This window comes from Astyanax mexicanus, chromosome 2 (assembly GCF_023375975.1).
Source record: "Astyanax mexicanus isolate ESR-SI-001 chromosome 2, AstMex3_surface, whole genome shotgun sequence".
Classification (NCBI taxonomy): Eukaryota; Metazoa; Chordata; class Actinopteri; order Characiformes; family Acestrorhamphidae; genus Astyanax; species Astyanax mexicanus.
The window spans coordinates 78,497,057-78,512,893 of NC_064409.1; the positions used below are offsets into that span (position 1 = coordinate 78,497,057).

General features: G+C 40.3%; 1 protein-coding gene across 1 annotated transcript in view; it reads right to left on the bottom strand.

The window, feature by feature from the left end:
* Positions 1-1,013: 1,013 nt before the first annotated feature.
* The window catches only part of LOC125799083 (trafficking protein particle complex subunit 9-like), a 141,213-nt gene continuing 126,389 nt past the window's right edge, over positions 1,014-15,837 (bottom strand). Inside the window, exons 5-6 of the mRNA XM_049474916.1 lie at positions 3,908-4,131; positions 1,014-1,973 (exon numbers count right to left, since the gene is read on the bottom strand). Of these exons, the coding sequence (XP_049330873.1) occupies positions 1,797-1,973; positions 3,908-4,131 (401 nt within the window). The 3' untranslated portion in view covers positions 1,014-1,796. The remainder of the gene's footprint in view (positions 1,974-3,907; positions 4,132-15,837) is intronic.

Consider the following 15,837-nt stretch of genomic DNA (forward strand, 5'->3'; position numbering starts at 1 on the left):
CCTGTGTCCTCTGAGGAGTGTCCTCTATACATCCTGTGTGCAGCATCTGATGATAATGTTGTGTGGTAGTGTCCTGTGGGTAGCATCCTGTATGCAGCATCTGGTGGTAATGTATTATGGTACTGTGCTCTTGGCAGTACTGTGGGCAGCATCCTTTGGTAGTGTCCTGTGGGCAGCGTCCTGTCGGCAGCCTCCTGCAGGCAGCATCCTGAGATTAGTGTGCTGTAGGCAGTGTCCTGTGGTATTGTCCCCTGGGCAGCGTCCTGTGGTAGTGTCCTGTAGGCAGTAAAATGTGGGCAGTGTCCTGTGAGCAACGTATGTGGTAGTGTCCCGTGGGCAGCATCTTGTTGTATTGTCCTGTGGACAGCGTCCTGCAGGCAGCGTCCTGAGGTTAGTGTGCTGTAGGCAGCGTCCTGTGGTAGTGTCCTGTAGGCAATGTCCTGTGATAGTGTCCCCTGGGCAGCATCCTGTGGGCAGTGTCCTGTGGCAGCATCCCCTGAGCAGTGTCCACAGGGAGAGCCTTGCGGGCAGTAAAATGTGGGCAGTGTCCTGTGAGCAGTGTCTGTGTGGTAGTGTCCTGCGGACAGCATCCTTTGAGTGGTGTCCTGTGGAGGAGGTGTCTAGATGGCAGCATCCAATGGGCAGCATCCTGTGGTATTGGCCTGTGAGCAGCGTCCTGTGGGCAGCGTCCTGTGGAAAATGTCCTGTGGAAAGTGTCCTGTGGAAAGTGTACTGTGGAAAGTTTCCTGTAGAAAGTGTCCTGTGGAAAGTGTCCTGTGGTAGCGTTATGCATGATCATTGTATATATAAATGTATGTATATATAGGAACTTTGATTAGATAAACTATTTGTAATTGGACATCTCTCTTATTTTAAAGCTTTTGAAAGTGTTAAAAAAGATCAATAAGTTATAGATAGGGATTTCCTGTATTGTGACAGAGCTGAACTGAAGCACCGCCTCATTTCTCCTCTAATATTCATATCATTTTACAAGAAAAGACAACCTCAAGCTGTTTCCCAATAATATCACATTTATGATTTATAATTATTCAAACAAACGCAGAGCGATCAGATTTATTACACCACAAACACAGTCCAGCAGGAAGGAGCCAGATTCATCATCACAGGATCTCATAAATACTGATTACAAAAATAAAACAAAAATGAAATATCCTTAAAAAAAAAGCAGAATTAAAGAGAATTAAAGAAAAAAGAGAGCGAGAGATTATTAGAAAACTAATCTTCAGTAACAGGATGAAAGCAGAACTCATTAACTATCTGTGGAAGTGTCTCACAGCTAAAGCTTTTGGATATGAATAAATACAGAAAACAGGAACATCACGATGAGAAAAGCTCGTATTTACAGCATTGATTAACATGCATGTTGATAAAACACAGTGGATCAACACCAGCAGATGACATGTCTCTCCAAACCATCACTGATCATCAGTACATTCAAATCAAGCGAATCAATCAGTGATGGTTTGGAGAGACATGCTGATCATCTGCTGGTGTTGATCCACTGTGTTTTATTATCAAGTCTAAACTCAGTGCAGTGTGGAGTCAGTGCTGACAACTTTTATGGAGATGCGGATTTCATTTTCCAGCAGGACTTGGCACACTCCCACACTGCCAAAACCAATTACCAATTGGCCTTATATAATATTCCAATTTTCTGGGACTTTTTTTTTAACATTTTGAACTGAATGACTGAAATAAAGTAACTTTTTAATGATATTCTAATTTTTTAAGATGCAGTAGTATAGTAGATACAGTCTTCAGAAAGTCAGGTGGTCTCAGGCGGCTGCCTGGATTGGCTCCTGAGCTCTGACGTGGACGCTGGGCAGGCAGAACCAGGCGGGTGGGAGGTCTCGGCCGGCGCTGTCGTCCTGGAACTTAATGTTCAGGTAGAAATCACCTGTGTAGAGGAAGAGCAGAGCGCCCACACAGGTGGAGTCTCCCGCCGGGTTCACCTGCAGAGAAGATAGAAACATGCATTGGTCACAATGTCAATGAATTTGTCAAAAGTTACACTTCAATAACGACTTTCTAGAAAGTCAAGGTTTACAATGCTTTACAATCACGCTCTCCACAGAAGCTGCAGCCAATCACACACAGCATACTCTCAACCGGAAACCACCGGCCACCTGGAGGACTGTATTGAGCCCTACGGCACAACCAATGCAATTTAGAGCATCTAATTTACCTGATCTCCATGTTTTTGGACTCACTTACATTCAAGTACATTTACTCATGATTGGGTATTCACATATTCACTTCTCAACTATTTTGTATTGTATGCATATTCATGTTTCTATGGCACATCAGTCACTTTTATAATCAATGTCATTGCACCTTACACTTACGCTCTGTTAATTATTTAACGACCTTTAGCAACATCTATTGCACTGCGCTGTTTACAGATATATAGATATATCTTTACCTTACCTTATAGTATTTTTCAAGCTTTATATATTTTCTATTCTATATAGTTTGAATATGTTTCTTATTGTATTGTGTTGTTGCTGCTGGATGCCTAAATTTCCTTTGGGATCAATAAAGTGTCTGTCTGTCTATCTATCTATGTCTCAATCTATCAAAGGAAACCCACAAGTTCGACATGGAAGCTCCACCCAAATAGGGACTTATATTAATTTATTTTAATTTAATTTCATTATTTTTTTATAGATTTCACTATATGAACACTGTATATCATAATATTGGGACATTAAAAGTAGGAACCTGTTGGGAGTTTAGATACTTATTAGCTTTATTTATTTTTTAAATATATGTACGATATTCACTAGCAAAATATAGAAATGAATCTCATGTGTCAATAGGTAGTCAGGAAGTATGCAGCAATTAGTACTGGGGTGCCACTCATATCCTCGGGGGGGAAGAGGGCTAGCTGACCTATGACCCGATATACACCCCTGTAAATATATGTGGATGTGGCACTTACTCTTATATTATACCTGAATTTTATGATGAATAGACCAATAGAAATGCTTTTAAACGACTTGGAATACAATCGTTTTACACTGACTTCTGTTGAAAGTCAAGTTTTTTTTTCTGTTTTTGGCAGTTCCCCTTTTTTCACTTGTTATAACAGTACAGTTATGATAGGAGACACATGCTATAGCCACATGCTTTTATTTTTCTTTATGCTTTTATTTTTCTCAATGTCTAAAAGACAAAAAAAAAGTGTCTTCGAGACATAAATGCTCCCAGAATTTGAAAATCTTCATGAAATTAACCATGTTTTTACATATTTTTCAATGTACAGACTTTAAATCAATTCACACAAGAGTTTTCTTTTCAGTAATAATTAGATTAGAGTGTATATTAGATTAAAGTATAAGGATTTTGATGATAGTTCATTACTTGGTTTATTACTGTGACAGAATACATGAGCAGCACCAGTCAGACTGATTTTTCTTCCCAATCTCACCTCTAGATTTCTCAAAAACACTTAAGTTCAGCGCGAGATCAGTGCTATTTTTAAAAACAATAGGGTTCCCTTATTGTCGCAATGTATGAATGCTTTTGGTGCATGATTGACGCATTCCTGAATAATTAAGCTGTATACACAATGCACGTTTTTGACGCAATTTTTCGCCAATTGGGTTCTAAGGGTTAAAATAATGTAATAAATAGAGAAAAAGATTCAAATAGTGTAATAGAGTTTAATATAAAGTATTTGAGGGTTTCTGTCTGAAAGCTGGAGTGAGTGTGACCTGATTTCAGAGCTGTAGAGATGAGATTTCACTCAAGACTGACTGAAGATGATCTCAGCATGTGTCTCTCTCACACCAGCTCACATTATACACACGCCCAGGGCACAGCCCCGCCCCCTCTGCTGCTCTCTACCTGCGAGTGTGTGTGTGTGTGTGTGTGTGAGAGTTACCGAGTCGATGTAGAAGGAGTTGGAGCCGATGAAGGTGACGGCGTCCTGCAGCTCGTAGTTCTGGACTCCGTTCTGATAGTCCTGAAACGGTACGACGGTAAGGGAGAACGGGCCCACGGGACCTTTACTGCGATTGGTCAGTTTCACCTCCAGCGGCACGGCGTCGCCCACCTTACAGTCCGCCACCACGTCACAGTCACACGCCTTACCGTTCACCAGCACGTCTACACACACACACAGAGAGAGAGAGATTTTATTATTTATTATGATGGAAGCACATTATTTGCTCAAGCTAACTTCAAATCTAATCCCCGTCTTAATCCCAATCCCAGATCCAACTCCGGTCAACCCAACAATCAACTGTATTTCTATAATCTCAATCCTAACAAAGGTTCCAAATTCAACGTTAATCTTAAACCAGAATCCAATCCCAATCTCAATTCCAATCCCAGACTGAACCCAAAAACAAACTGTTTTCTTATAATAATCTCAATTCTACCAATAATCCTACCATAATCTAATCCTAATCCCAGAACTCCGGCCATATATTCTAAATCTAACCACAAAACCAAGTGTCCTACCAGTAATTTTACCATAATCTAATCTTAATCATAATACTAAACCTCTAAACTCTGGTCTTAAAAAAAAAAAAAGATAAACTTTATTATAATCTCAATTTTCTTAATCCTAAAACTAGCCCTAACCTAAAACCATACTCTCATCATAATCCCAATCCTAATACTAATCCTGTATCTCACTTTAACCCTAACCTTAACTCTAAATCTAACTCTAACCTGAAACTCAATTTAAAAGCTAAACCTAACCATAAAGTCTAAAATCTAATTATTAATCTTAATTCTAATCCCAATCCTAATCTAAATCTACTCTTTAAATTTACACCTGGTCTATATATTGAACAAAAAAATATATATTCTCAGTTATCAATCAATAATTAAAGAGAGAGAGAGAAAGAGAGAGAAAGAAGGAAAGAAAGAAAGAGCAAAAGAAGGAAAGAGAGAGCAAAAGAATGAGAAAGAGACGAAAGAAGGAAAGAAAGAGAGCAAAAGACAGAGTGAGGGAGACAGCGAAAAAAGGAGAAAGAGAGAGCAAAAGAAGGAAAGAAAGAGATACAAAATATATCGAGAGAGAGAGAGACAGAGAGAGAGAAAGAAGGAGAAAGAGAGAGACAGCAAAAGAAGGAGAGATAGTGAAAGCAAGAGAGATAGCAAAAGAAAGAGAAAGAGAGCGAAAGAAGGAAAGAAAGAGAGAGCAAAAGAAGGAGAGAGAGAGGAGGGAACGAAAGAAGGAGAGGAGGGAAAGGAGAGAGAACAAAAGAACAAAAGAGCAAAAGTAGGAGAAAGAAGAGAAAGAGAGAGAGAGAGAGAGAGAAAGGGAGCGAAAGGGGAGAGAGAGAGAGAGTGTGTGAGTGTATGTTATTGTATACATACACACAACCTGTCTTTTCTAACTTTACATCATCAAACACAGAAACACACACACACACACACACTCTCTCTCTCTCTCTCTCTCTCTCTCAGTGTGCTGTCTGCTCTCCTGCTGAGTGAGCTCATCTGTTGCTGTGTGTCTCGCGCCCTGCAGGCTGATCTGTCACATAAGCCCTGTCCCCGGAGAACGGCCTGCTGGGAAATGGAGTCCCTCAGGGCCTCCGTCAATGACACAGAAATGACAGCGTGCCCCCGAGGACTACAACTCTCTCTCTCTCTCTCTCCTCCTCTCTCGCCCGTACCGTCAGACTGAGCGCACTTTCACAACCGAGAGGAGTGAGAGTAAGAGAAAAATATCTGCTGACGGAAACACAAAACTACAAATCCACACATACAGTAAACTACAGTCTGCTACTGGCCCTGAACCAGCAGAGCGGGACTTTCAGGACCAATACCAGACTCAAGGCTGAGGATAACAGTGAGGAATGAGGGTCACTATCCTCCATATTTCACTTCCTCTCAATGATATTCACATAGACATGGTAAAAAACGAAAAAATCACATTAATGCACATTTTGCGTGATTTTGTATTTTAACTTGGGTTTCGACTCAAAAATATCAAAAATATCTATCCATCTATTTTCTATGAATCTGCTAAAAGGATAGATTTAGCTAAAATTCGGATTAAATTCTGGTTATTCTGTAAATAAGATTTATGGTAACACAATCTTCTTATGAACAGTTATTATAAGGCATTATACGCTGTTTCTTTATAAACCATTATACTTGTAGTTTATAATGTGTTATGAATGTCGCTGTAAGTACTTATGAGCAATTATAAAGGCTTATTACAGTCATTATAAGGTATTATGCATGTCATATCATGCATTATGAATGCATGTATAATGCATTATGAATACAGGGTTTATAGGAAGTGTTACCAGATTTACCACTATTATTAACAGCTAAAATTCTGATTGGTTGCCGCCAAAGTTTACTATGGTCCTCACCCCTAGTTGGAACTGTGATTTTGATTGGCTCTGCTGCCGAGTTTGACTTTTGTCCCTGCGTTCTATCTGAAATAAAGAATTTGATTGGCTCTGCTACACAGTAGGTTTGACAGTTGAGTTTTGTCCAGCCTTCAACTGAAACTGACATTCTGATTGGATGTCAGTTTCAGTTGAAACGAGCACATTTGATTGGTTTTGCCACTAAACTCCACTGTATCTTTCCCTGACCTCAGCTGAAACGAAGATTCTGATTGGTTCTACTGCTGATCTTAACTATTCTCCTCATTGGCTACGCCCCTGAGTTTGACTATATTGTCCCCGCCCACCCCCTGCTGAAATGAAGATGCTGATTGGCTCTTTTACTGAGTTTGCACAGCACAGCTGGTACAGATAACACTGAGTGAGATGTTATTAAGTGGTTATATTTGTTTTGTTCAAAGGCCTGTTGCTAAGAGATGTGCAAACAAAAGATACATCAGCATCATCTGAACTGGTAAAAAAACACTGCAGGAGAGGAGCGAGACAGACAAATAAAGCATTTATTAACAAGTATTTAAAGTTTCTTTCTTTGCAAAAGTAAATATATAAAGTATATTATGTCTCTCTTAATAATACTACTCGTTTAATTTCATTAATTAGAGACCATTCACACAAAAAATGAATTATTAGGATAGTAAAAACGACACTTTAGCTAAAAAGTATAGTTAAAAAGCGAATTTATCAATCTGCTAAAAATACATTTTTAAGGAAAGCTGATGTTCAGAAGTTCCTAATTTTACCCTTTTAGTCACTGTGCTGTAATTCTGTTCAGTCTTTGAGTTTATTTACATTTTAACATGCTTACCTACAATACTACAATACAGCTCTGGAAAAAAATTATTAAAAACACTTAAAAATTATGAGTTTCTTTGATTTGACCAAGTTGAAAACCTCTGGAATAAAATCAAGAGGAAGATGGATGATCACAAACCATCAAACCACCAAACTGAACTGCTTGAACTTTTGCACCAGGAGTAAAGCAGCATAAAGTTATCCAAAAGCAGTGTGTAAGACTGGTGGAGGAGAACATGATACCAAGATGCATGAAAAAAACTGTGATTAAAAACCAGGGTTATTCCACCAAATATTGATTTCTGAACTCTTAAAACTTTATGAATATGAACTTTTTTTTCTTTGCATTATTTGAGGTCTGAAAGCTCTGCATCTTTTTTGTTATTTCAGACATTTCTCATTTTCTGCAAATAAATGCTCTAAATGAGAATATTTTTATTAGGAATTTGGGAGGAATGTTGTCTGTAGTTTATAGAATAAAACAACAATGTTCATTTTACTCAAATATAAACCTATAAATAGCAGAATCAGAGAAACTGATTTAGAAACTGAAGCAGTCTCTTAATTTTTTTCCAGAGCTGTACATGTAAATGCTGATTGATAGAAAAAAAACAAAGATTAACAGTTACTTCCCTTTCTATTGATTTGTTTTAACTGTTTATTAGTGTTTTTTTAAGTATCTACACATTATAAATATTTATAAACCATTTATACACTCTTTTTAAAGGAGCCTTATTTTAAAGTGGAACCTTTATTACTTGAATTTCTTGTCTCTTAATAAAGTGTTTGAGAGCATCAGTTAAAATAAAGTAGTGAAGAGGTAGAGTTACAGGTATACAGTGAATAGTGAATATTTGAGTAATGTTCTAATTTCAAGAACTTTAAAAGTATCCTCAAGTGCAATTTCAAAAAGACTATTAAACGTTACAATGATGAAACTGGCACTCATCAGGACCGCCCCAAGAAAGCAAGACTAGAGTTAATTCTCAAGTTAACAGCTCCTCAGACAAGAGCATCTAAAAGCTTAATCACAGAGTATTTTGGTTTGTTTAACACTGTTTTTAAGTTACTACATGATTCATTATGTGTTCCTTCATAGTCTGGATCACTTCACTGGTGCTGCAATAAAGAACCAGAGTTCACCATGTGAGTGTTTAGCTGTTGGAGCTGCAGTGAGGGTGGGTGGAAGGGGAGGGATCCTCCGACACAGTGATCAATAGTGACCCCAGAAGGCACGTGGCACAGCTGGAATTGGGACGAGAGCAGCAGTGGCAGTGGTGCACATCTGCCCGGCTGTGTGGATATGCCCTGTGGGGATTCTCCCGGCTACTGTCAGTCCTCCTGCTCCCTCTGGACCATCTGGCTGTGTTCAAATCCTCACCGAGGAGCGAATACTGAGGGTGATATTATGTAAAACCGTCTGAACCAGTGTCTCGATTTACCCAGCACTGCCTGGTTTAGCTCATTATATTAAAGGGGACGTGTATTATACCTGTTATAACTGTTTAACCAAGCTAAAATACATACAAAACATCTTCATGAGGTTCTTTACACAAAATCACTCTCGGCCAGCCATTAGTTAATGCTTAACTGTGATAAAAGCACATTACAGTTCTTACATCTCACACATTTGCTGACTTGCCATGGACAGTAGTTATAGATCCCACCCTCAGACAAAGTCTGCTGGCTAATTCTTCTTGCTGTGTACTGTCTGAGGTTCTCAACCAGCAGAACGAAATGGATGAAAAAACGTTACTTCCACTGATTTAGTAGGTGGGGCTCTGGTGCGGGTTTTGACGGGTGAGGGGCGGAGCCAGGATGGCTCTACGCAGGTTTTTTTCATAGAAGCAATAGAAACTCATAAAGGCAAATGATGATGATGATTCCTGACCGTCTTCCAGGGGCCGGATATGAAGATATAAAGACTTTACCTTTTTTATATGTTCAAATATCTTTATTATCTTGTACCTGTTGATCTAAAGTAGGAGCAGAATTACATAAGTAGGCAGGTGTGTGTGTGTGTGTGTGTGTGTGTGTGTGTGTGTGTGTGTGTGTGTGTGTGTGTGTGTGTGTGAGCTAAACGTTCTGTTGAAGGTGATCACCTCTGTAGTAGAAACTCATTTCCTAAACTACAACATGACACCCTACACCTGGAGGGCGAACGAGAGAGAGAGAGAGACCTAAACAGCTGTGTGTGTGTGTGTGTGTGTGTGTGTGTGTGTGTGTTGCGCAGGTGTGTGATTCAGAGAGTGCTGTCCTGAGGCCTGAGGTATTAAGTAAACACCTTCTCTCTCTCTTTCACTCTCTCTCTCTCTCTCTTCCTCTCTCTCTCTCCCATCTCTCCTCTCTCTTTCTCTCTCTCTTCCTCTATCTCTTTCTCTTTCTCCCATCTCTCTCTCTATTCCTCTCTCTCTCCCATCTCTCCTCTCTCTTTCTCTCTCTCTTCCTCTATCTCTTTCTCTTTCACCCATCTCTCTCTCTCTCTCTCTCTCTCTCTCTCTCTCTCTCTCTTTCTCTTTCTCCCATCTCTCTCTCTATTCCTCTCTCTCTCCCATCTCTCCTCTCTCTTTCTCTGTCTCTTCCTCTCTCTCTTTCTCTTTCTCCCATCTCTCTCTCTCTCTCTCTCTCTCTCTCTCTCTTCCTCTCTCTCTTTCTCTTTCTCCCATCTCTCTCTCTATTCCTCTCTCTCTCCCATCTCTCCTCTCTCTTTCTCTGTCTCTTCCTCTCTCTCTTTCTCTTTCTCCCATCTCTCTCTCTCTCTCTCTCTCTCTCTCTCTCTCTCTTTCTCTCTTTCTCTTTCTCCCATCTCTCTCTCTCTCTCACTTCCTCTCTCTCTTTCTCTTTCTCCCATCTCTCTCTCTCACTCTCTCTTTCTCTCTCTCTCTCTCTCTCTTTCAGCATGGTTGCCGGGGGTGACCACCGTAGCACTATAAGCTCATGGCATTTACACACCTGGTTAAGTGTACCACCACTGCTCAATTACACACACACACACACACACACACACACACACACACACACACACACACACAAACACACAAACACACACATATATATATATATACAGGTGCTGGTCAACGAATTAGAATAATTTGAAATGTGTTCACCGCACCTGTCCTACTCGTTAGACTAATCACAGAACTCGTTACCTGGAAAAAAATTTGCTCAGCTGAGCTTTCCAAAAGGCCCATTTAGGCCATTTAACTGTGACACTGTTGTTTTATTGAATTAGAATAATGGAGAAACCGTTTCATTGAATTAGAATAAATGCTCGAATTTTTGTTTTCTGTGAAGAGTGTTCACTGTGCAGTATAAAGTCAGGGTTGAGTAGAATTTCTAAGTTGTAAAATCAATCATGGATAAGCAGCGCGACCTCTCAACCGGAATAGTGGCTCAAATTCAAGCCCTTCGCCAACAAGCTTGACCCAAACTAAAATTGCTGAGCAGCTCGGCATCAGCCAGTCTTCCGTCTGCAAAGCTCTCAAGAAAAACTGCAGCAAGCGCACCAACTGTTCCGGCGTCCGAAAAACTTCTGCTCGCGACAACAAGCAGCTGAGAAAGATCGCAGTCAGCAACCGGTTCAAGTCCACTTCCGAGCTCACCGACTTGTGGAACAAGCAGACCGGCGCTGACGTCTCCAGATCAACCACTTACCGTCGTCTGCGCGAACTCGGCTTCAAATCTCGCGTTCCAGCAGTAAAACCGATGCTGAACAAGAAACAAATGGAGAAACGGCTGAAGTGGGCCAAAGAACACGGCGAGTGGACTGCTGAAGACTGGCAGAAAGTGGTCTTCAGTGACGAATCACGCTTCTGCATCTCCTCGGTGACCAAGGTCCTCGTGTCTGGCGTCATGGTGGCGAAACCTACAACCACGAGTGCGTGAAAAGATCCGTCAAGTTTGCATGCATGTCCGCTCGAGGTGTAGGGAAACTCTGCTTCTTCAAGAAGACTGTCAATGCTGCCGTATATCAAGATGTTCTGGAAACGTTCCTGATTCCGACTGTTGAGGAACAGTTCGGCGAAGAAGACTTCATATTTCAACAGGATCTTGCACCGGCTCATGCGGCAAAGTCGACCAAAGATTGGTTCACTAAAAAACAGCTTGAAGTTTTGGCATGGCCAGCCAACTCGCCTGACCTCAATGTCATTGAAAACCTTTGGGCCGTCGTCAAGCGGAAAATTCGCGACAGAAAGCCTACTACGCTGGACCAACTGAAGCAGAATATCGCCACTGCCTGGGAAGCTGTGAGTGCAGAAACTTGCGACAAGCTGGTCAAATCGATGCCACGGAGACTTCAGGCAGTCATACAAGCCAAGGGGGCAGCCACAAAATACTGAGAAAGTGATGATTGTAATTATAATAAAAATTATTCTAATTCAATGAAACGGTTTCTCCATTATTCTAATTCAATAAAACAACAGTGTCACAGTTAAATGGCCTAAATGGGCCTTTTGGAAAGCTCAGCTGAGCAATTTTTTTTCCAGGTAACGAGTTCTGTGATTAGTCTAACGAGTAGGACAGGTGCGGTGAACACCTGATTTGCTTTCTGCACAAAAAATGCATTCAAAGAATTTCATGATAGCACTATTTCAAATTATTCTAATTCGTTGACCAGCACCTGTATATATATATATATATACAGTTGTGGTCAAAAGTTTACATACACTTGTAAAAAACATAATGTTATGGCTGTCTTGAGTTTTCAATAAGTTCTACAACTCTTATTTTTCTGTGATAGAGTGATCGGAACACATACATGTTTGTCACAAAAAACAGTCATAAAATTTTGTTCTTTCATACATTTATTATGGGTCTGCTGAAAATGTCACCAAATCTGCTGGGTCAAAAATATACATACAGCAACATTAGTATTTGGTTACATGTCCCTTGGCCATTTTCACGGCAACTAGGCGCTTTTGGTAGCCATCCACAAGCTCCTGGCAAGCTTCAGGTCGAATGTTTGACCACTCTTCTTGACAGAATTGGTGCAGTTCAGCTAAATGTGATGCATGAACCCGTTTCTTTAGCACTGTCCACATGTTCTCAATGGGGTTTAAGTCAGGACTTTGGGAAGGCCATTCTAAAACCTTAATTCTAGCCTGGTTTAGCCATTCCTTTACCACTTTTGATGTGTGTTTTGGGTCATTGTCTTGTTGGAACACCCAACTGCGCCCAAGACCCAACCTTCGGGCTGATGGTTTTAAGTTTTCCTGCAGAATTTGGAGGTAATCCTCCTTCTTCATTATCCCATTTACTTTCTGCAAAGAACCAGTTCCAGCAAAACATCCCCAGAGCATAATACTACCACCACCATGCTTGACAGTAGGCATGGTGTTCCTGGGATTAAAGGCCTCACCTTTTCTCCTCCAAACATATTGCTGGGTGTTGTGGCCAAACAGCTCAATTTTTGTTTCGTCTGACCAGAGAACTTTCCTCCAGAAGGTTTTATCTTTGTCCATGTGATCAGCAGCAAACTTCAGCCGAGTCTTAAGGTGCCTTTTCTGGAGCAAGGGCTTCTTTCTTGCACGGCAGCCTCTCAGTCCATGGCGATGTAAAACACGCTTGACTGTGGAGACTGACACCTGTGTTCCATCAGCTTCCAAATCCTTGCAGACCTGCTTCTTGGTGATTCTTGGTTGACTCTTGACCATCCTGACCAATCTCCTCTCGGCAGCATGTGATAGCTTGCGTTTTCTTCCTGATCGTGGCAGTGACACAACTGTTCCATGCACTTTATACTTGCGTATAATTGTCTGCACAGTTGCTCTTGGGACCTGTAGCTGCTTTGAAATGGCTCCAAGTGACTTCCCTGACTTGTTCAAGTCAATAATTCGCTTTTTCAGATCCACACTGAGTTCCTTTGACTTTCCCATTGTAGCTTTTGTAGCTGAGTCTAATCACTGGGTCAAATGAGCCCTATTTAAATGGGCTCATGAGAAGTCAACAGCTGTAGTCAATCAGAATCACTTACAAGAAGTGAAGAGGCCATGACATGAAGCTAATTTGATTGACACAACTCGCTACATCACCAAAATTGACAAATTTTGTTGCTGTATGTATATTTTTGACCCAGCAGATTTGGTGACATTTTCAGCACACCCATAATAAATTTATGAAAGAACAAAATTTTATGACTGTTTTTTGTGACAAACATGTATGTGTTCCGATCACTCTATCACAGAAAAATAAGAGTTGTAGAACTTATTGAAAACTCAAGACAGCCATAACATTATGTTTTTTTACAAGTGTATGTAAACTTTTGACCACAACTGTATATATATATATATATACAGGTGCTGGTCAACGAATTAGAATAATTATATATATTATATTAATAATTATATTATATTAATAATTATATAATATATATATATATATATATATATATATATATTAATCTGTTGGCACAATGGCTATTGCAATATGTGGGCTAGATAGCTATAAAGCTACTAGCATTGAGATATGGAGCAGTGGAACTATGTCACTTTCACATTCACTTATTCACTTTTTCACTTACTCATTCACTCACTTACTAGTGCATTCATTTACCTGCTCACTAACTCATTCACTAAGCCACTCCCTCACTAACCCACACACAAAAAAAAATAATCACTAATGCAATCTCTTACTTTTACACTTGCTCAGTCACTAACACACTCACTTACTCAAACTCACTCACTCATTAGTGCACTCACCCATCCCCATCTTCACTAACTTACTCACTCACTAGCACACTTACTTACTAGTGCACTCACTCCCTGCTTACTTATCTGCTTGTTCAATTACCTATTCACTCACTCACTCACTCACTCACTTAATTACAAGTAAACTTATACACTCATTTGTTCACTGACCTATTCATTCACCCATTTTCTCACTCATTAGCACACTCACTTACTAGTGCATTCACCTGCTCACCAACTCATTCAGTAAGCCACTCACTCACTCACTCACTCACTCACTCACTTAATTAATAGCAAAGTCAGCCACTCACTCACATTTATTCACTTACTAACTTACTCATTTACTAAACCATTCACTCATTCACCCACACACACAATCATTTATTCACTAACGCAATCACACACTTTAACACTTGCTCAGTCACTAGCACTTACTTACTCTAACTCATTCACTCACTCACTAGTGCACTCACGCATCCCCCTCTTTACTTACTCACTCACTCACTCACTCACTAGCACACTTACTTACTAGTGAACTCACGCTTACTTATCTGCTCACTAACTTGTTTACTGACCTATTCATTCACTCACTCACTCACTCAATTACAAGCAAACTCATTCACTCAATTATTCACTGACCTATTCATTCACCCATTTACTCACTGATTAGCACACTCACTAATGCATTCACTCACCTGCTCACTAACTTAATAATTCACTAATACACTCACTCACTTCAACTCTCACTACTACTCTCACTACTACTCTCACTACTACTCTCACTCACTCACTACAACTCTCACTACTACTCTCACTACTACTCTCACTACTACTCTCACTACTACTATCACTACTACTATCACTACTACTATCACTCACTAAAACTCTCATTCACTTACTACAACTCTCACTACTACTCTCACTACTACTCTCACTCACTCACTCCAACTCTCACTACTACTCTCACTCACCCACTACAACTCTCACTACTACTCTCACTACTACTCTCACTCACCCACTACAACTCTCACTACTACTCTCACTACTACTCTCACTCACTCACTACAACTCTCACTACTACTCTCACTACTACTCTCACTCACTCACTACAACTCTCACTACTACTCTCACTACTACTCTCACTCACTCACTACAACTCTCACTACTACTCTCACTACTACTCTCACTGCTACTATCACTACTACTATCACTCACTAAAACTCTCATTCACTTACTACAACTCTCACTACTACTCTCACTACTACTCTCACTCACTCACTCCAACTCTCACTACTACTCTCACTCACCCACTACAACTCTCACTACTACTCTCACTACTACTCTCACTCACTCACTACAACTCTCACTACTACTCTCACTACTACTCTCACTCACTCACTACAACTCTCACTACTACTCTCACTACTACTCTCACTCACTCACTACAACTCTCACTACTACTCTCACTCACTCACTACAACTCTCAATACTACTCTCACTACTACTCTCACTACTACTCTCACTACTACTCTCATTCACTCACTACAACTCTCACTACTACTCTCACTCACTCACTACAACTCTCACTACTACTCTCACTACTACTCTCACTACTACTCTCACTCACTCACTACAACTCTCACTACTACTCTCACTACTACTCTCACTACTACTCTCACTACTACTCTCACTACAACTGTCACTACTACTCTCACTCACTCACTAGAACTCTCATTCACTCACTACTACTCTCACTACTACTCTCACTACTACTCTCACTACAACTCTCACTACTACTCTCACTCACTCACTAGAACTCATTCACTCACTACAACTCTCACTACTACTCTCACTACTACTCTCACTACTACTCTCACTCACTCACTCACTCACTAGAACTCTCATTCACTCACTACTACTCTCACTACTACTCTCACTACTACTCTCACTCACTCACT